Consider the following 20,031-nt stretch of genomic DNA (forward strand, 5'->3'; position numbering starts at 1 on the left):
TGCTCTCCATGTCAGAGTTCCCATAACATTGAAGCTTTCATCCAAAGTCATAGCAGTGCCCAAAAAGGGCACAGATAATTTTGCAACTAAGCCAAGACAACCTGAAAAAAGCCTTCATTTTAATTGAATTACACAATAAAAGGCAAGAGAAATAAACCATAGCTGGCACCAGCTTCAGTTTCAAAGCACTTAAATTTAAGGGTTATATCCTGAAAATACTAATTAAAAGAAAAAACTACTTGAAAGTCATGGAAAAAAGCAACAATAATTCTATTTTTAAACATTGGCAAATAAGGACAGAGCAAATAGAGCTCTGACTCTGGTTTTGCTTTCCTGCTTCTTTCTGTCCTTCCTGTGGATAAGTTATAGAAGAATCCTGTATTCTACAACTTGTGACTCATTCAGCTTCATAATTAACCAGTTCTGTTGGCTGCTAAGCAGACAGTATAATATTTGAACAGATCAAGAATTAAATACAGCAGAAGAGGGGGGCAGTGGGATGATGGGAGGGCAAGGGAAATCCTGCTGCAGCAAGCATTTCAATTCATCTCTCCCAAAAAAAGATGCAAATATTTCCAATTTCCTTCAAAGCTTTAAATAATCATTGTCAAATAATTCATTGAAAATTCAAATTAAGTCAAATTCTTGCTCCAATTAGAATCACCAGCAATGTCAATAATCCTTTTGTGTTGACCCAAACCTGCAGAGATTCATGGCTTTGTGTCAGGCACGGGGGCTCGCTGAGAAGAGATTTGTCCCACTCAGGTGTTCCTTGTGGAGGATTTTCCTGCCAGCTCTCTACAAATTCTGTTACATCATCTGTCAGCTTTCCTGGACAAGACACACACAGAGTCACACAGTGACTTCAAAGAACAACAGTGTTTCTATAGGATTTCCCAGGGAAACGTTTCAATAATCAAAGCACACCAAGAACAGAACACCCAACCCTTCCCTCTGCTAAGTGAATCAGCTGAAATCAATCTGATCCTTTCAAGAAGCAAAAAATACTTCCAAAAGGAACTAGAGAAGTGGGCTTTCAGGTGGCAGAAAGCAGCTTAAGCAACTTGGCAAGGAAGGGATTTAAGGGAGAAGGACCACACCTACCTTAGTCCATCAAAGGAATAAATGAAAGAAAAGCTTAAAAAAATTAATAAATCAGACATAGGTTGATGCTGCCACTTTATAATAGAAAGTCCAACAGGGAGTCCAAAACCCAAGAAAGAGGAGGCATTCCTTGGTCATTGCAATGGTACAAAATGATTGTCTGAGTTACTCCAATACAGGTGTAGCTCTTATTTTAGTAGAAATGTCCATGCTAGGGTTAAAACAACAAATCCATCATTAATATTATTCATCTTGGGCAGGTGGTGACTTTGATTACAGCTTGGATTACCCACAAATGCATATCTTGCCACATTACTACTACTGCTCCCCAAGCCAAGTGGATAAAGCTCATGCACAGTGAATTCACTCACTTGGGCTACAAATGCAGATTTAAGGGATGAGGACACTGAGAAAGGTGAGAGGAGAGAGAAAAGCCTCTAGGGAAATGACCCCTTGATCTTGGTATTAGCATAAACACCTTGATTTAGTGAGCAAAGTATTAGTGGGGGTAATGACTTAACAGGGCAGGGCTGGTGCTTTCTGAAACTGAGGGGAAAGCACAAACAACAGAGGAGACCACTTCCACTCTGAGCTTTGGAGGAGTGCTCTGCAGAAATATCCTCAGGTTAAAGAGGAGGAGCCAGCAGTTAAACAGCCCAAAGCAATGATATCCAGAAGCTTTTATGGCCTCACTGAGGATACTTTTCAAGGGACCTGGTCTTTTCCTTCTGTTTTTTTTTCCTTACTCATTATATACATGTATTCATTCACTGTTTATTTACTGAAAAGAAATCCTTTCGGAAGTGCCTGAAATTGACATTGAAATATGACTGATTATTTCTGAAAGTGTTAGCACATATGAAATGCCAGATCAAGCAAGATTAGACAGTTTCCATTAATTTGATTTACTAATTATAAATTTTTTTCCAATTGCAATACCTCAGGCTTCCACAGGCCTCAACATTTCTAAAAGGGCACTGAACATCTCAAAACAGATTTTACCTTTCAGGTCCCAGTAAAGTGAAGTACAAACACCATTGTAGGTAATTGAGCATGACAGCTTTAACATCTTCCTCCCTAGATCCCCACCTACATTGAAACTGGTCCTCTTCACTAAATATCATTTAGTACAAGGATTTCCAAATCATATTTTCCATTTCAAAAGCCACCCTTCTTAAATTCAATCAGCATTACAACTGAAAACTAAGTAAGATTTATTTCAGCAGGAAAAAAAACCCACCAAAACCAACACATTACACAACAAGAAGTATATTAAATACTCACCATAACTAGTTTCCATATCATCCTGCAGAATAGCGTTATTGTTTCCACACAGTCCATGGGTTTTGCCCAGGTACTCTGGTGCCATTTTGATGTACACTGCAGATGTACCATCCCAAGCCAGGGTAAAGGCATACTGGTGCCTGACCAGGAAGTACCCAGCTAGTTTCTGGATGTGTAAGTTTCCAATAACATAAGGTAATTTTACTCTGGAACCAAAAATACTATATTAGGAAATGTAACCATTAAAAATAAATAAAATAAATATAAATATAAAATTATTTTCTTTATATATTTATATTTACATTTTATTTAAAATAAAACTAAATATTTACACACAGAACCAAAATATTACCTTAGGAAATGTAACCATTAAAAATAAATACCTGCTGATGCCTTCCTCACACAACTGAAAATCCCTGATGTAAATATTTAATAACTCCACTAAAACCAGATGAATTTGCAAATAACAGCAAAAATCATGAATGCCAATGATTATACTTGATTCCATGTACCACTAATTTAGGTATCACCTTTCTCAGACACTACTCAGGAAATGCAGAGTAATTATTGCAGCTGTGGTCTGGATGCTTTTTCAGCCTACCAAGGAATAACTTTGCATCTCTGTCATCAAAATGATACCATGACATTAAATCCAGTGCAACTACAGCATTAGAAACATGACTGCAATTACCCAAATCCTTTATAGGTGACTTCACTGCTCATCTTTATCTGTTCATCTCCAGAAAAGAATAAACTAATGGACCTTTTGCAGGAATAAGGAGAAGAATGGCATTCGGGATCATTATTCACCTGCCAAACAAAATCAATGTTTTAATTAAATCCTTTGAAATAAACATGTAACAGAACAAGTACCCCCAAATCTGCACTCAGCATGGGAACAAGAAGTTTGGTCCCCCTCTTGTGGAAAAACCTGAGCAGTGTTTCCATAGCCATGGTCATGGAGTGGTCTTTTCACAGCTTTGAGTGAACAAAGGAGGCTTTGGAAGGACACACACCAGTCTTATTCCAGCTGTTCACATTCTATGCAATCATAACACATAGCCCACATCACGTTAAAATCACATCTAGATTACATTTTACAGCCCCCTATTATAATCACATTATTTTTCATCTCCTAAAATTAATACATTATTAGCATGTTCAGCAACAGTTCAAAAGAATGTAGAAGTGCCATTCCCTACCTGTATGGAAAAGCTCTGCTCATCTAATTCAGTGTGTCTCACAAGGGCATACGTGGATTTCCCAGAAAAGTAATAGTAGAGTCCATCAAAAGTTTCAAAATTATACTGGCCCCATGTCCTGCAGATGTGATCTCTCTCAGCACCTGTGTTATACACTAACAAAAGGAGAGTCACTTGAGACACAGCACTGGTTTTTCGATACGAGCAGGAGCTGAGATGGGGCAGTGCACAAAATATGCTGTGAAATATGATGACATAAAAGAAAGGAGGGAGCAAATGCTGCAGCATGAAGGGAAGCTTTAGGCAGAGAGCAGTCATTGTAGCTGTGGGAGCACGAGTGCAAGCCCAGAAACCCAGTCAGATTTCTCTCCTTACACACCTGTCTGGCATCGCGGCCCCGTCGCGTTAAACCGACTGCAGTTGCACAGCTCCCCGTACACACACTCACCTCCATGAAAACATGCAAGCGAATCTGAATGGAAGCAAAAAAAGCATGTAAAACTTAAAGTCTGATAGGTTTTTTTCTTAAGACCCAGTTCTCTCAATGAACATAACTCTGAGAATGACAGGAGTTGCTAGCTTAGCAATAAAGTGTCCTGGAGAACCTAACCAGGCCTACAAAACTGAAAGCGTGAAGACTTCAACCCAAGTCACACAGCTAGATCAATAAATCTATTGCACCTTTAGAAAAGCCAAATCAAAATGTCTACAACATCTGTTAGTCTGACATGTTTTCAGTCCCCTGAGCAATGACTAGAGGCAGTGAACAAGTACTGCACCACAAAGAAGCCCAGAGCCCACATCCACACACAAGTGACACACGGTGGGGAAGCTCTGCCAGGAGGAGAGCAAGCTACCTTACAAATACCTATGTTCTGATCCCAGCTGGGTATCTGCACCTGCCTGCCCTCCTTCCATCTCACAGCTTCCATGTAACCAACTACAAGCACTTGCCACAAATCCCTGATTTGCAATGACAGCTTTGGCTTTGGGCTTGGGGGAGGGAGGTGTTGCTTTGTTTTGGTTTTTTTTTTTTAAATTTCAATTTTCCCTGTGAAGATCCCTATCAAAATATGACAAAAGTTTTCACAGTCTAAAGAAAAACGTGCACAAGCAGAACCAAAGTTCCCTGTTACTAAATTTAAACTTCATGATTAAATCTTGTAAAAAAATGTGATCCATTTACTTATTTTGCTGGTATTTGCTCCTATAAAGTTTGTATAGGAAAGGATTTTAATAATTTGCTATTATACAATCATAAAAGTTTTTTTAGAATACAAACTGAGATTACTTTTGTTGCAGAAAGTGGGTAAGTTGCTCAGAAGAAACTGTTTCCCAAAGATACAAACTGAAGGCTTGGGTTTCTTGTCTTTATCTTTACAAATATATTATTCTTGAAAAATAATCCTAGAATGGTTTGGGTTGGAAGGGATCTTAAAGATCATCTTGTTCCAACCCCATTGGACCAGGTCTCTCAAAGCCCCATCTCACCTGGCCTTGAACACTTCCAAGGGTGGGGCATCCACAACTCTGAGCAACCTATTCCTGTGTCTCACCACCCTTATAGTAAATAATTTCTTATTAATATCTTTAGATGATATATTATCTAAATTTACTCCCTTTCAACTTCAAGCCATTACCATTTCCAATCACATTATAAACACGAAGTAATTATCTCAAGATTTTCAAAATACCCAAACAATTAATTTTGAATCCCTTGCTTTCAACAAGCAGCCTTGCACTCACCAATTAAAAAAACAAAAATGAAAAAAAGCGGGAAAAAAAAGGCCATGCTCAAAAGAACCAGGCAGGCAGACAAAGTAAAAGGCAGTGCTTCTTTGCCTGCTAGCCCAACTATCCTGCTCCGTCCTTTCCTTGCCTGGCAGTGCCAGGTCAATAAAATAACGCAAGCACCGTGCAGAAAGGTCCCAGCTCATCCTGCCTGAGCCATCTCATTTACATGCTCACAGTGACCAATCTTGTCAATAATGCAAAAGCCTGTTCCTCTTGTCAAGAGAGGCAGACATTGATCTCTTTCATCTTGAGTGTCGTGAGACCTGTGTAACCAGAGCTCTGGTCTCTGTTCTTTGCTTCTCTAGGATTGTGCCCTGTTGCCTGTCTGGTTACAATAATGTGCAATTAGGCTGCAAGTCATGTTCCTCTGAGCCGTAGAGGAAGTTAGCCCCCTTTTGATGTTTCAGGTTGAATGATTCCTCTCTAAGCATGGCTCAGGTGACCTGCTCCAAGACATGTTTGTTCAGATTGTGCAAACAGTCAGCTGACCTGGGGACCCTTGCTGTCACTGTGAAGGATCCCTGGCTCGCTTTTTGAGAGAACGGGTGTTAGTCAAAGCTGAATAAATAAAAAAAAATCAAATTACTCAATCACAAGCATTTTCTTCTACATGAAGACCTCTTTTGTCTGTGTGTGTGTGATTCTAAGAAAATATCATGATCTCAGCTACTAAATTTGTTTACATCCCTTTTTAAAACACTATGAAGTGTCTTTCCTTACACTGCATAGAACACCTGTGTGTGCAAACATTAGTTATCCTTAAGTAGGTAATGAGGAAAGCAGCATTGTTTCAGATCACATTTAGTGCTCCTACTACTGTAAATGTGGCCTCCTTTAATCATCCCATTCTGATCCATTAACACAGAAATACTTCCCAAAGTATTCAGAATAAATACCCTGTAACAAGGGGTTCATTCTAATCTTTGTCATTAAAGGAATATGAGCTCTCCAAATAAGCTAACCCATATGACCATATCACAAGTTTATCTCTCCCCTAGAAATGTGAGAAACATTTTCATACTTGCAGAAAGGGAAAAGACATCAAGACTAACTGAAAGTTAAAATTAGGAAAACTTACAGAAGAATATTTTGTCCTCCATTAACCTGAAAGCAACACCTATTAAAAACTCCTCAGCTCCTCTTTCCCCTTTGACACCATGCCAGTTGAGTGCCCTGGGATGGAATCTGAAACTGAAAACTGGTGAGAATTTTCTAGCAGAAAACAGTAGGCCTAAGTGGCATGATTTGACTCACATAAGTAATAATGGGTAATAATGCCACTAGAACCTGAAGATCACCCTGATAATTCCATCATGGCTGTGATGAAGCAACCAGCATCAAATTCTTTCTTTATCAAATAAGATGAAGGCTTGGGATCATCTTGCAACACAGGTCTGAACTCTTCTCTGCTGCTCTCAGCTCAAAGACTCCAACCCCCTGTAATTCCTGACTAGGCTGCAGCCCCGTGGGCAGGGTTATTTTAGTCCCTTGAGCACATGGGCTCCTTTTCAGTTCACCCCTCTTTTAAACCCTTCTATGAGCAGCAGCAGAACCTTGAGCCCATTATTTATCAGAGCCTTTGAAACAGTGTGACTTTAATCCAGCCCACACCACTGCAAGGTGTTCTGTAGGGCAGTGTCCAAGCTCCTCACCGAGACACTCCTCAGCAGCATCATGATAGCTGCTCAAAGGCATCCTGCATCCTCACCAAAATTCACATTTATCTTGAAATTTTATTATTGACGCAATGTATTTTGTGGCTTTGGATCTCTGATATGGTGCACACTTGGCTTTATCTGCTTTCTTACATTACTTCTTCTCCAATGAATACTTAAAATATCTTGAATTTCAGTTCCAGTTGAACTCTATATCCTGACTTGGTCATCCATGATTTGGTTTCTGGTCCAACATGCTCAGTAGGAATAAAAGAAGTCATTTATCTAGTGTGGAGCCCTTCAGCATGAAGTGAGATAGCCACCAAAGAAATGCTCTCCTCTTGGAGCACAAGGATGTAACTGCAAAGAAATCTTCTCTATGTATTCCACACAAAAGATAAGATACTGAATCAAAGAGACATCTAAAATAAGATTTTCTCACTTTCATTCAAGAAAACATACATTTTGAAATACTTGATTTTTGCTTTAACTTCCACATGAATACAAATGCTTGAGCTCAGGTCTGACCTCAAAGTAATACACCATTATTACACTACTAATTCTTGAAGATTTGTGCCTGATGTGTACCATCCTATGAGTATTTTTCTGTAAAACTTTAAGTACTTCCTAGTGCTACTATTTTTTCTACTATTTAAGACAGAGCACGAAAAAAAAATGCTCAATGCCAAATAGACACAGGTTTCCTTCCAGGGTATTCATTACTAGATTCAGATAGAAAGAAAACTAAGTATGAAAGATTAATTTTGAGACCTGAAGTGATAAAGTTGCTGAAGCAAGACAGATACAAGATCAAGCCTACACCTTCAGTTCTTATGATTCTGCCTAGATATCAACTTTGACCCAAGCAGCTTCAGAAATTTGAGGTCATTTACAGAAATAGAGAGGAATTACATTTTTCAGAATTCTTTAAGAATTCCACATTTTTAAAGTAGCTATGCAAGATTTGATGTGTAGTTCAGTTAAAGAGTCTGAAGATAATCACAGAACTAAAATAACCAATTACTTTGAATCAACAAATTTTATTCTTGAATGGAAAGGCAAAAAAGCAAAGTAGATCAGGATAAGAATTTTCAAGAAACCGAAGTTAGATCTAGAGCCACACTTAAAAGAGTAGAATACATACATAAAACCTAATATTTAAATTTTTGCAGTCAACTTGCTTGAAATTCTATATTTTGTAACTCTGCATAATTTCCACTGCACGTTTCTCTAGGTGCAAGTTTTCAGGTGCTCCTTCAGCTACAGGAGAATTAATACAACAAATATTTCCTGGGTTTTTTTTTTATTTTTACCCTTCAACTTCACAGTCTTTGAGAGCACCTGCCTGCAGTGGCACAGGTTTTCCCTGGCACACAGGCTTCAGCAGGATGCAATTTTACAGCATGCAAAATTTTCCTCTCTGCGATTCTGAGGTGAATGAGATTTTAACCCTTCCATTTTAAGAGCCTTCCAGCTAGTTGCATATTTTCTGTTCTGGCACACCTCCTGAAATCAGTTCTCATACACACATTGTAAGGGATAAACATCTTCTGTGACTTCCGTGAATTATGCCTGCTACAGCATCTCAAAACAGGAAAATCTGTAGTGCTTTGAATGTTAGAAATTCTCAGCAGTAGCCTGAATACTTTCAGAAATAATTTGGTTTGCCTGTTTCAGGTTCTTAATATCCTTTAGCTAAGGAGTTTCCAGTTCTAGGTCTTAGGGCTTTTTTACAAAAAAAAAAAAAAAAAAGTTATTTTTTAAATTTTACACGAATAAGATTTGTGTGGAAGGAAGTTAAAAGTTGAACAGCTACATAAACTACACATTAACTTCAATTATTCTGATACACATTTAAATCCTATGTTCCCCGGCTACAAGAAACTAACACAGAACTTTTCTCTTCGCATTTGCTTGTGCTAATACAAATTTTTTGTTCCATTGACAGATAAGACACAACATCACTTTCAGAAATGGTTTCAATTGACTAACATAACACAAAGGCGAAGAGATCTCTTGGCAAAAGTTATTCCACATAAAAACACATTGGTTTATCTTTTTACAGAGTCACAGAATGCAAGAAAAACTGGTATTGCAGGAAGAAATAACTGCAATATAATTTCATTATAATCACATTTCTACAAGTATTTCAAAGAATAATTTTCTTAGAGACCTTGCTAAAGCAGAGAAAGCAGCTGACAGACTATCTTGCTGTTTTGGTTTCGGGTTTTTTGCTACTGATTTGGGTTTCTACTTGTTCAGGTTTGTAAACAAAAAAGGTTTATTATTTCAGATATCCCCAGATGTTTGTAAATCCCAGTCCATGGGCAGAGTTATCACAGCTTGCCTCTCTCTTTAAACTGGAGAGAACAAGAGGAAAACTATTTTTCTAAGTATTAGGAGCACTGTACAAAACACCAGGTTATTCTTTTGTTTTTTAATACATCTTTCACACACAGCCAATAGACTCCAACTGCCACACACTTTACTGTGATTTAAAAAGCAAACTTCCAAGCCTATGCATCCCAGTGTTTTTAAAAGAGTTTAATAATGCTGATTTTATTTGCCTTCAAGTACGAGCAATCGTTGATAACTTTTAAGGTGTGTGTTCAACAACACTGCCTTTCCAAAACAAACATATCAGAAATGGAAAACCCACACTGAATAGTTTTGCCTCACAGAAAGACAAATTAGAATGAAACCAAAAACTTGATACTGTTACATCTACAGAGAGCAATAAAACCTAATTCTTGCCATCATAACTGCATTCTCCTCTAGAAGCTTAGTCATGTGATGAGTTAGCATGAGACATGTGTAAATATTTTATTCTTCCTAGCTCCACATTTGTTCTTCCATTTCTTAAATATTCGGGCTATTTAAAAAGCTGTAAACTTGCAAATAAACGCTTGACAAAAGCTCTTTAATAGAAGTCTTGCAAAGGGTTTATGTGCATAGCATTTATGGTACACTTGAACAGTAAAACATTTTAGAAGCTTTTTTTCCAGATCTGAAGCAAAAAATGAAACCTACTAATTTTAATTAAAGAAATTTTCTATAGGCAAAGACTAAAGCCAGGGAAACAAACAATTCTTATGACAACTAATTTCTCAGCATGATCTGCTTATCTTCTCTGTCAGCTGCTTTATTTAGTATTTAAAAAGCAAAACAACTTCTTGGTCAGTAAGATGGTACAAGCCTCAAAAACAGAGGAAGTTTTATCAGTATAGAGTGCTAGGTCTCTAAAGCAATTTTATCATACAATTGCTACAATTTTTTTTTCATATACTGGAGAGATATCCATAGGTAGTAATTTTTATTTGTGGAATATTATGCTCCCCTAAACTCTTGTATCATTCCTCCATGTTCAGCTACACACTTCCCAAAAGCTTCTGAAAATACTGCATACTGAAGACATGAAAAGGTTTTGGAGATGATACAACCCTAGGCACAAATTATGAGTCCATTCCACATTGCCTTTTGGGCTGTAAAGTTATGGGATGCAAATTGAGACTATTGACTATAATGTAGCGATCACATCCAATGCAATCAGGCTGACTACAGCGAAACTAGAAGATTTGCAAAACTAACTAAAAATTACTGAGTTACTTTGCCTCAATCTTCACCTTTGTACAAGACCAGCATGACACAGACCTTTCTCAAAATTAACGTAGAAAATCTTTACCCTTCAGCAAAGGTATTTTAAGCCTGTCCACTTCACATCAGAAAATAAGATGAATCAAAAACCCAAAGATACACATTCCTCAAACAAATGCCCACCACTGCAAGCTGGTGGCCAAAAGGACCTCATCCTGCTAACCCATAGATGGTACACACAAACAGCATCTGCAGGTTACCTCAGCAGAAACAAACAGTCTCCAAGGACAAAAAAAGTACAGGACAGGCAAGCTACTAGTGTCTAAATATCAATCCACATTTTTAGATATACTACTATAAAAATTCCTTTCTGAAAAGTCTGTATTACAAAACCTGTGGTTAGGAATAGTCTCCCAAATTATCAAATCAGAACCAGGTGTAAACTTAAAGCTAGATGAAACTCCATGACAAATTTCCATGCTCCTGTGTACCCTTGAAACCAAACAAGGTAAAGCCTAATTATCATCAAGGCCTGTATTAGCTATTTTAGGAATTATTTTCTTCCTAAGAATGATTAAACAATGCAGAAAATAAGGGAAAAGAAAAGTCACTTTGTGTACAAACATAAATAACTTACTGGGTGGTCCACATTTCATACTGTGAATTCTCCTGTCCCAGGACAAGGACATTGCTGTAGGTGAAGTGTTATAAACTGCCATTCCAGACTCCTTTCAGAAAGAACAAAGAAATCAGCAGCTATAAACAAAACACCTAAAAATCACCTCTGTCTGTCAGTAAATTCACCATTTTTAGTAAGATCATTGCTTTGTATTGGCTTTCTATTAAGTTCTCAAAAAGCACCATCATAAAGTAAAAAGTATACACCACTCAAAACTTCAATATCTTTTCTTCTTCCTTCCTCCTAAACCATACCCCTTACCAAAGGTTTCTGCTCAGTAGGCTAGCCCAGAAGGAAGCAAAAAGTTAATTTCTATATCCTGAATTCTTGGTGGGAGAACCTAAATCCAGGAGCATTCACTATTATTGGTGGTTGATTTGGTTACTTGTTTGCAGTTTTGTGACACTTTTTCTTGCTGAGCTTTTCCCAGAAAGAGCAGGGAGAAAGCAGAGAGAAAGGTGACTCCCTCTGAGGAGCCAGGGACAAGGACTACAAAGCAATCCTGCCTTTTCCCACCCTTGAACAAGAGAGCGGGAACCACACACCCTAATTACATTTCAGCAACGTGCCATGAGCGACACAGCCGAGTTGCCAAGACAAACCACATCCAAAACCCTGAGTGCTGAGCTCCAGTGACCCGATACTGCCAGCTCGTTTACCTCTACCGAGAGGCAAAAAGGCTCCCACAAAGCAATTGTTGACCTCAGACCTCAGTTTTTCCTCGAGCAAGGACACTCTGTACAGCACATAACTTCTTGAACAAGCTGAAGCTCTAGATACAATCACAGAGCTTTTCTCACTCTTCTAACACTAAAGTTGCATTCAGGATTGAGAGTCCTTGGGGCTGGGATAAAATACACACTCGAAGGCAAATCCTGAAGAATTACCAAGGGTGAAACAGCCACCGAAAATACAGATGGTATCACAGCAATGTACAGGTATATTATTGAGGAGGATTATTATCCTGACGCCAACCAGAACACGCAGCCCTCTGTCCCTCACCGCCAGCCCCCTCAGAGGGATCTCCCTGGGCAGCAGCGCTGAAAACCCGGCACCACCTGGATTTATAAGCCCACAAGCCCTGGCTGCAGTGTGGTGGATGCTCTCTTTCCGAGGCCTGCCTGGTGGGAAGCTGCCCATCCCAGCGGCCCGGTGTCCCCTGTGAGGTGCAGTGGTGCCCGGTCCCGCGGTACCCGGCCGCATCCTCACCTGCACCGCCGCGGCCAGGCCGCCCCCGCTCCGGGCTCCCGCGGCGCTGCCTCGGCTGAGGGGGAGAAAAGAGCAGGTTTGGCTCGGTCCGGGCAGTGCAGCACCCACCCAGCCCGGAGAGCCCCCGCCGTGCCCGGGCCAGCTCTTACCTGGGGAGCGGCAGGTTCCCATCGGCCGGGAGCTGCGCCCGGGCAGCCCACGGAGACAGAGCTGGAAGGCAAGGGCGGCAGATTAGCGATGGCCGGACTGCCCTGGCCGCCCTCCCATAACCGTGCCGTGCTATGCTATGCCATGCTATCCCATCCCATGCCATGCCGTGGCCGGCGGGACGCCCACCTGAGGACAGCCAGGCGCCCAGCAGCGCTCCAAGGAGGAGCCGGGTCTCCATGCGGGCAGCAGCAACTTCCCGCGAAGCTCCAGCCGCTACCTGCGCCCTGCGGTCATCCCACCCGGGCGGGCGGGGCGGCCAGGGGGTTTATCCGCCCCCGGCCCGGCCCTGCCCCGGCACCCGCCCCGGACACCGCCCCTCGCTCCGCAGCAGGTCCGGTCCGGCCATCGCCGCACCCGCTGTGCCCAGCGCTCAGCTCGCCGCCTCCGCGCATTCGCTTCCATTTGTCCGCTCTCTGGGCTTTTGGGAGCTCCGTGTGCCGGTGTCCTGGCAGCAGCAGCAGCCGGGAGCGCCGCTCTAAGCGCCCACTCCGGGGCCGGCGGAGCCGGGGCTGCTCCCGCAGCTCCTGCGTGTGAATGGGCACTGACCGAGCGCTCAGCGCCTGCCCGGAGCGGCAAATCTTGTCCGTGCTCAGCACGGAGCAGCGGCCCCAGTGAAAGAGGCGTCAGGGCTTGAATAGCGAGGGCATAAGTGAGACACACACTGAATGCAGCATACAGCTAACGTAGGGATGGTGTCCATAGCTTCTGATAACATTTTAATTTACTATAAATTCACACTCTGGAACTCTCTTTGAAGCCTTTTCCATGTTTATTCCTTCTCTTTTTTCTTTCCTTATTTCACCCTTTGTGATTAAATTTGCTTCCTTCTATTATGTTTTTTCCCCCTTCTCTCCTCCTTTTACTGTTACCTTTGCTGGTTTTTTCCCTTTCCCATCTGCTGCTGTCTCTCTCCCCATCATTCTTCAGGTTTGCATATCTTATGACAGAAGCTTTAGAAGCTGCCCATACCAGGTGAGAAACTGTCTCAGATAAAAAGGGGCCTTTTCTGACTGCTTTGGGAAGTCTGTTAACAGTAAGTCATTAAAAAGATCTCTTTTCTGCCTTTGTAATTTGTCCCTGTGGATTGTGTTTCATTTCTAATGAAATGATGGAAAACTAGTGATGTTTTCACTGAGAATTCTGTTCCCTCCTGTAAGTGTTGGAGGGAGAATGTGCTTGAGAGAAAAAAACCGTGAGGAATAAAAGATATCCCTTAACTTTGACACAGCCTTTTCCAAATAACCCCAAACAAATTTTTAGAACTATGTGCAAGCCTCAGCCTATATCTGCTCTGAGGGCAGCAAGTGCTTGGCTTTGGTGCACTTTCACGGATCCAAGTTACATTAATGGAAGTAGAGAAAGCAGATAAAAGCAACAGGGATCAGGTTACACAACACACACTTTAATGTATTTCTTTGCCTACTAAATAAGCTGCTCACTTTGTTCATTTTCTCTTTGCGCCACAAGTAGCAAACAAGAATCGAAGGTAATTTAGAACCAATTTAGATGCAATTCGATTTCTTGCTAGGAAAGATTTCATTATCTAAAAATATTAAACAGTCATAATTACACCATTTTTTAATACATGGTGCATTTGAAGCAATGAAAACTTCAGAACCATCTCATAAATTAACTGGTTTACTTCCAGTTTTGGAGCATGAGTTAGCTTTGTGGATTTGTTTTCTTTGTATTTACACACAGTAGAGCACAGGAATTCATGTAACAGCAGACTAACAGCCCACCAAGTTTGTCATCCTTCCTGCACTGTGTCCTTTACACGATGATTCGGAGCAACTTGCACATCACCAAGTGAAGTCAATTTCACAATTCTTTACTACATGGAGGAGGAGTTTCTGACTCTTGGGAAGTTTATCTGTATTATAAAAGCCAGTTACTTTCTTTCAAATGTACATAGCTTTGAGCTTGGATAAGATCTATTCCTGTAAAGCCTTCTAGAAATGATTGATAGATATCAATGATTGTTCTAGACTATAAGTAAATTTAAAGGCTCGACATGCATGGGTTCTAATGTGTGCTTAAAAATTTTTGTTTTCTTCTTTCTCTTTTCAAATACAGGATAGTTTTGTTTTGCATGTGCATGGCAGAAATTCTGTATCTCTGTGTTTAATTCCATATCTGTGTGGAGAAACTAGCTTTTTGATATTGTGTGGTGCTGGAACCTGGGTAAAAGTGATTTATGTATTAATAGCTGCAATTTTAAGAGCAAATTGGTTTCTGAAAACAACTGTATTTTTCTGTATACAGGCTTAATATGCACTCCTCTCGTATTCCTGACACCTGATATGATAAATGGGTAGGGTACATACGGCTGAAATGTTCCAACATAGCAAAACCATCTGAAAAGGCTAAGAGCAATTTCTAATGAGCCAATAAAGCTTACAAAAGTTATCTCACAGAAATAATAAAATAGAACACATGGGCGTTTATGGCAGTATGGATTTTTTTTTAAATCACGCTTTTATATGTATTCATACAAGTTTCCACTCGGCTGGAAGGAAGAGAGGTTAAGGTATCTGTCCTTAGGTAAACTCTGCTCTCTCTGGAGTTATGTGGTTAAAGGTGATTCTGCGAGGAGACCAAGAGACTTGGGTGAGCAGGTGTCCTCCACTCACTGCCTCCTGATTGAGGAAATCTATGATCTTGAACCACAGCAGGGAAAGTGGGAGAAGAACCAGCAAGACAAAAAAGTATGAAAGAGATTAGTCCAAAATAGATTCCTCTTCAGGTGCTCTGAGCTTGATTCTTGTGCAGTTACTCACAGCAGCCACGTCAGAGGCTGTATTTGTAAGCAACAACATTGTGGGAAAGGCTGGGGGAAGTCTGATCTAGACAATGATGCATTAGCTTCACTCTGCTTACCTAAAAACAAAGAAGTTGAGATTATTTGCCGCACAACAATTTATTGAAGCAGGTTTTTTCTGCTTATTTGGGCCTAGATTGTTTTTTATTTGATTGTTTTGCTTTTAACCCGGGTGTTAATATGCTTTAAAGTTCACATATTTCGTGCTTTCCTTAACTATTAGAGTTACTGACATGCATGCATACCTACAAATAGAGGAGAGAAATTGGTATGGGAGCTAAATGGCGTTTGAGGAGAAGAGCTAGTGGTACAAATCAGGCCAGGGAGAAGCCCGGGTAGCACACCGCGGGGCAGGGGCCGTGTATGGATGCACGTTTATTTTCCTTTTACTTTCTCGGCCGTTCCGGCATGCCCAGAGTGGGTAGCGGCGCCCGGCTGCCCGTGCCCTGCGGTCTCGGGGATGCCGGAGGCGGGCGCGCCTCTCACCGCCCCGGGGCGCGGCCTCGCCCGCGCAGCCGCCCCGCGCAGCGCCCGCACCCGCGCAGCGCCCGCGCCGCTCCCGCAGCCGCAGCCGCGCCATGGAGCGCCGCGTCGCCCGCGAGTTCCGGCACAAGGTGAGGCGGCGGGGCCGGCCGGGGCACGGAGGCTGCGGGCGGCACGGCTCCCCCGGCCGGGCATGGCTGTGCCCCGGTGAGCCGCGAGGAGGGAGGGAGGGAGACGCTCGGGGACTTTGCACTGCCCTGACACCGGCGCGGGTGGCAGCCCCCGCGGACGGGCTGGATTAAAGACCTTAGAAAGAGAGAGAGAGAAGAGTAGCCTTCCCCAATGTACCAGCTTTTTCAGGGCTTGGAGCAGTTTGCTTTGTGTTTAGTGCCCCGTTGGAGCCGGTGCCGGCTCCAGGCGCTGGCGGCGCCCGCTCAGCCCTGCGCGCCCCCGGCGGGGCTCGGCCCGCGCCGGTTCCACCTTAACGTTCCCCGGCGCGGTTGTGCTCTCATGGGCAAACGCGCTTGATACACGGAGCCGCTCGGCTGCCTGGCGTTTTGTCGTTTTGTCATTTATCCGGTTAAATAGGTGCTCGGCAGAGCGCAAAATTGTATGAGCGAAGAATGCTCAGAAAGCTCTAATTAAGGAAAGGAGGAGGAAAATAGTTTGCATGTGTAAAAGATGTTTTTACCAAGCCGCTTAGGACTCTCTCAGATTAAGGTTTTCTGTAGTGCTCTGTGGGGATCGTTTTGTTTTGTGAAGAAAGTTGTGGTTGGTTTGGTTTTTTCTGGTTTTTTTTTTTTTTTTTTTTTGTTTTATCAGCTAGGACACGCAATTTCCACAAAGTATTGTAATGTTTTATAGAAGTGTCTGCCACTTGGTAATAAACACATTAACCAAAGGATTGTTAGGATGAATTAGAGGAAGTGCAAAAAAACCTTCTATATGTCAAATTGGAGTCCAAGAACATTAAGGACCTGGATAGTCAATCATGATGACTGTAGACATCGAGCACATTGTTTCTGCCTTGCTCCTTATTACTGTATAACTCAGCAGTGGGTTGTGCAACGTTTCTGGAAAGACTCTTGTTTCTAGGAGGGTGGTTACTGTCGTGAACTTTAAACCTTCTCCCTTTCATTGCTGCTATAATTCATAAATCATTCAAGCCCCACCCCTGACAACGTGAGATGTATTGTCAGTGTTGCTGCAAACAGCTGGGATGCAGGTATCAGTGACAGCTTTATCAGAGCTAGAAGACATTGAAATAGGTATTTTCTTTTTTTTCATTTTGCATCATCCTGCTTCTAGTGACCTCTGCAGCACCCAGTCTTGGATGCTTACTTTTTCTGTGACATACCAGTGAAGATGCTCACTACAAGATCTAAATTTTCTCAGTTAATGGCAGTTATCTTAGTTAACTTTTTTTTTCTTAGTTTCTTTTTTCTTAGCAAATTTATTCAGTTGCCTTGTCAACCAAGCAGCAATGTAAAATATGTTATATATCCAAACCAGTTTTTCCCTTTCCTTCAATAGTTTTCCAAAATCTGGCTAGCTTAAACAGGACTTCATACTCTTCTTTGAAATCTGGCAGATTGGAATAGTGCTAACATATTGCATTATTATCTGAACTTTTTCCACACCAAAAAAGTGTTTTTTCCTCCCCACAGCTTCTATTCCACTGAATAAAATTAGGTAGACTTCTTGACAGACTTCATTTTTTTATGTATGTAGGTGCAGATTGTGTGATGACTTTTTATTCATTTCTGTAGGGGGATAGAATGTAAGAAAATAGTGTAGAAAGTAATCTTACCCCTAAGGAGTTGCAGCTGGGCCAATTAGCAAAGATTAGGAGCAGGCCTGACTTTAACAGGGCACAGCTGTAAGCAATGAGAAGAAGATGCTATAAAAGAGTGGGGTGGCTGGGTGAGAGGGGAGCTGGGGGTTAGTGGCTGCTTTGTGAAGGAGAAAGAGTCAGTGCTCTGAGGAGGTGCCCATGAGAAAACACCCAGAAGGTATGGAACTTTTGCCATAAGGAGACAATAGTATGGAAATCCTACAATAAGATGACAACAAATTTCTATGAAAAACAGTGCAGTGTACATAGTGAGAAATGGAGCATAATCAACTCTGTGTTCTAGGATTATCAATGATACAACTAATATGAAGACTCTTTAAATAATCACTGAGGGTGGAAGAGACACCTGGAGGCTGTCTGCCCCAACCCCATGCTCAGGGCCATCAAAAGCCTATTGTCCAGGGCTGTGCCCAGAGGGTTTTTCTAAAATATCCTTGGTTTAAAATGTGTGAAATCTCCTATCCCATGACTCTACAGTAATTTTCTTGAGAACTAGATCCTAAAATATTTCTGTGATCCAAGTTAAACCATGTCACTGCTAATTTATTTTTTTATATAGTGGAGGGATGATATTTTAGAATTTATGAAATTAGAGCCAGTTTTTAGCAGCTGATGATAAGTCCAGGTAAAGCATATGTTTCCAGTAAGATTTAACCTCAAGGAGTTAAAGAATTAGGAAAATGGCATGAAATGCAGGTGGCTATGATGCAGTGATAATTGATGGAAGAGAAGGCAGCAGGAAGAGAATGACCTATTAGTAGGAGTGGCCCAGGATTATTAACCCAGCTGTAGCATTCTGAATATATTAGAAATCACCGGGTGTTGGGTTTGCTCAGATGAGAAGGAAGTTGTTGGTGTAGGATGAGAAGTGCAGGAGTCAAAAAGACTGAATATTTTGTTAGAAGAAATAGCAGAATTTAGATATAGTCCTCCATTTTCTGAGAGGAAATGAGGATGCATCTACCAGCAATCATATTAGGAGAAAAATTGAATGTTTTTAATCTTTGGTTTCTCTGTCAGGAAAAAGAGATGATGATGCTTTTGCCCTTTGCTGAGTAGGATTAATAAACTTAAACATTTAATGTTCTTTGTGAGGCACTGCTCATACAGTATCTTAGCTGGCATTGGGGATTGAGCTCTGTACTTTACCTGTTAGGGAAGTGAAAAATGGATGCTGGAATTAGTTTTACCTTGAGTTTTACTTTCACAATTAGCCTTGCCTCGAGTCTGTGCAGAGTATTGCTGAAGTTTTGATTGCAAACATTTTATTTCCTTTCAAGACAGATTTTATGCGATGTGTGCCAAAATTCACTGTGAATAAATGCTATTCACTGGTATAACTGTAAAGCAATCTTGACCTGCATGTAGCTTTCTGGCCTTTAAGTGTTTTGAAAGTGTCTTTTTCCAGAGGAGACAAGTAACAGAAAACCACCTGAATACGAAGTCTTGCTGGCTTTAGAGAGCCAGGAGGTACAAGTAATAGAAAACCACTGGTATGTGAAGACTTGCTGGCTTTAGAGAGCCAAGTGGGACAAAAGGAATATGAAGCATGTATTTAGTTTAGAACATAATACAAACTACTGCAAACCTGGAAAGAAAGGGCCTTTATTTAAGTATGCAAATTGCTTCTCAGTCTTCACGTCACAGTAATATTACCCTTTAGGTCAGATGTAAATTGCTTTCCTAAACATCAGGCTTGTCCAGATGTAAAACTGATGTGATGTGACCTCTCACTACAAGCAGGATTAGTGGAGGTCTCACTATCACTGAATATAAATTGAACTCCTCATGTAAGAATTTGGGTTTGGTTTTCTTTTGCTTTAATTTACTGTAATTATCCAGGAGCGGGCATAGTAATATGACACTGGTTTAAGTAAAGGTACTATTAGTGGGGGAGGAAAGAATAACTAGCAAGTTCTATCAGTTAAGAGCTGGAGCAGAGATGAACAGAGGTGTAGCAGTTTGCATAATGCTATAAGTGAGCTCCTGAAATCGGTGGTTTGGACGACAGCACAGAGATTGTATCTCAACGCGGTGGTTTTATCTGTGACAGCATGTGCTACATTAATGAGTGGCCAAAAAGGTTTCTGAAGACATTTATTCAGCAGTTCAGTGATTATCAGGTAAGACAAACATGATAT

At 41.2% G+C, this 20,031-nt stretch overlaps 2 protein-coding genes across 4 annotated transcripts in view; one reads left to right on the forward strand and one right to left on the reverse strand.

Annotated features, from left to right (window-relative positions):
• OTOG (otogelin) overlaps window positions 1-12,954 on the reverse strand; it is a 91,956-nt gene extending 79,002 nt beyond the window's left edge. The window contains exons 1-9 of the mRNA XM_064713871.1: window positions 12,858-12,954; window positions 12,671-12,731; window positions 12,522-12,576; window positions 11,271-11,361; window positions 3,970-4,062; window positions 3,591-3,745; window positions 3,080-3,198; window positions 2,389-2,594; window positions 701-831 (exon numbers count right to left, since the gene is read on the reverse strand). Of these exons, the coding sequence (XP_064569941.1) occupies window positions 701-831; window positions 2,389-2,594; window positions 3,080-3,198; window positions 3,591-3,745; window positions 3,970-4,062; window positions 11,271-11,361; window positions 12,522-12,576; window positions 12,671-12,731; window positions 12,858-12,909 (963 nt within the window). The 5' untranslated portion in view covers window positions 12,910-12,954. The remainder of the gene's footprint in view (window positions 1-700; window positions 832-2,388; window positions 2,595-3,079; window positions 3,199-3,590; window positions 3,746-3,969; window positions 4,063-11,270; window positions 11,362-12,521; window positions 12,577-12,670; window positions 12,732-12,857) is intronic.
• Window positions 12,955-16,090: 3,136 nt separating this feature from the next.
• The window catches only part of USH1C (USH1 protein network component harmonin), a 47,490-nt gene continuing 43,549 nt past the window's right edge, over window positions 16,091-20,031 (forward strand). For 2 of the 3 annotated variants that reach the window (XM_064714944.1, XM_064714946.1), the window contains exon 1: window positions 16,091-16,166. In XM_064714944.1, coding sequence (XP_064571014.1) covers window positions 16,131-16,166 — 36 coding nt within the window. In that variant the 5' untranslated portion in view covers window positions 16,091-16,130. Of the gene's footprint in view, window positions 16,167-16,199; window positions 16,243-19,943; window positions 20,014-20,031 lie in introns of those variants that run through there. The other variant, XM_064714945.1, reaches the window with a different exon arrangement.

The sequence above is a fragment of the Zonotrichia leucophrys genome, chromosome 5 (assembly GCF_028769735.1).
Source record: "Zonotrichia leucophrys gambelii isolate GWCS_2022_RI chromosome 5, RI_Zleu_2.0, whole genome shotgun sequence".
NCBI lineage: Eukaryota > Metazoa > Chordata > Aves > Passeriformes > Passerellidae > Zonotrichia > Zonotrichia leucophrys.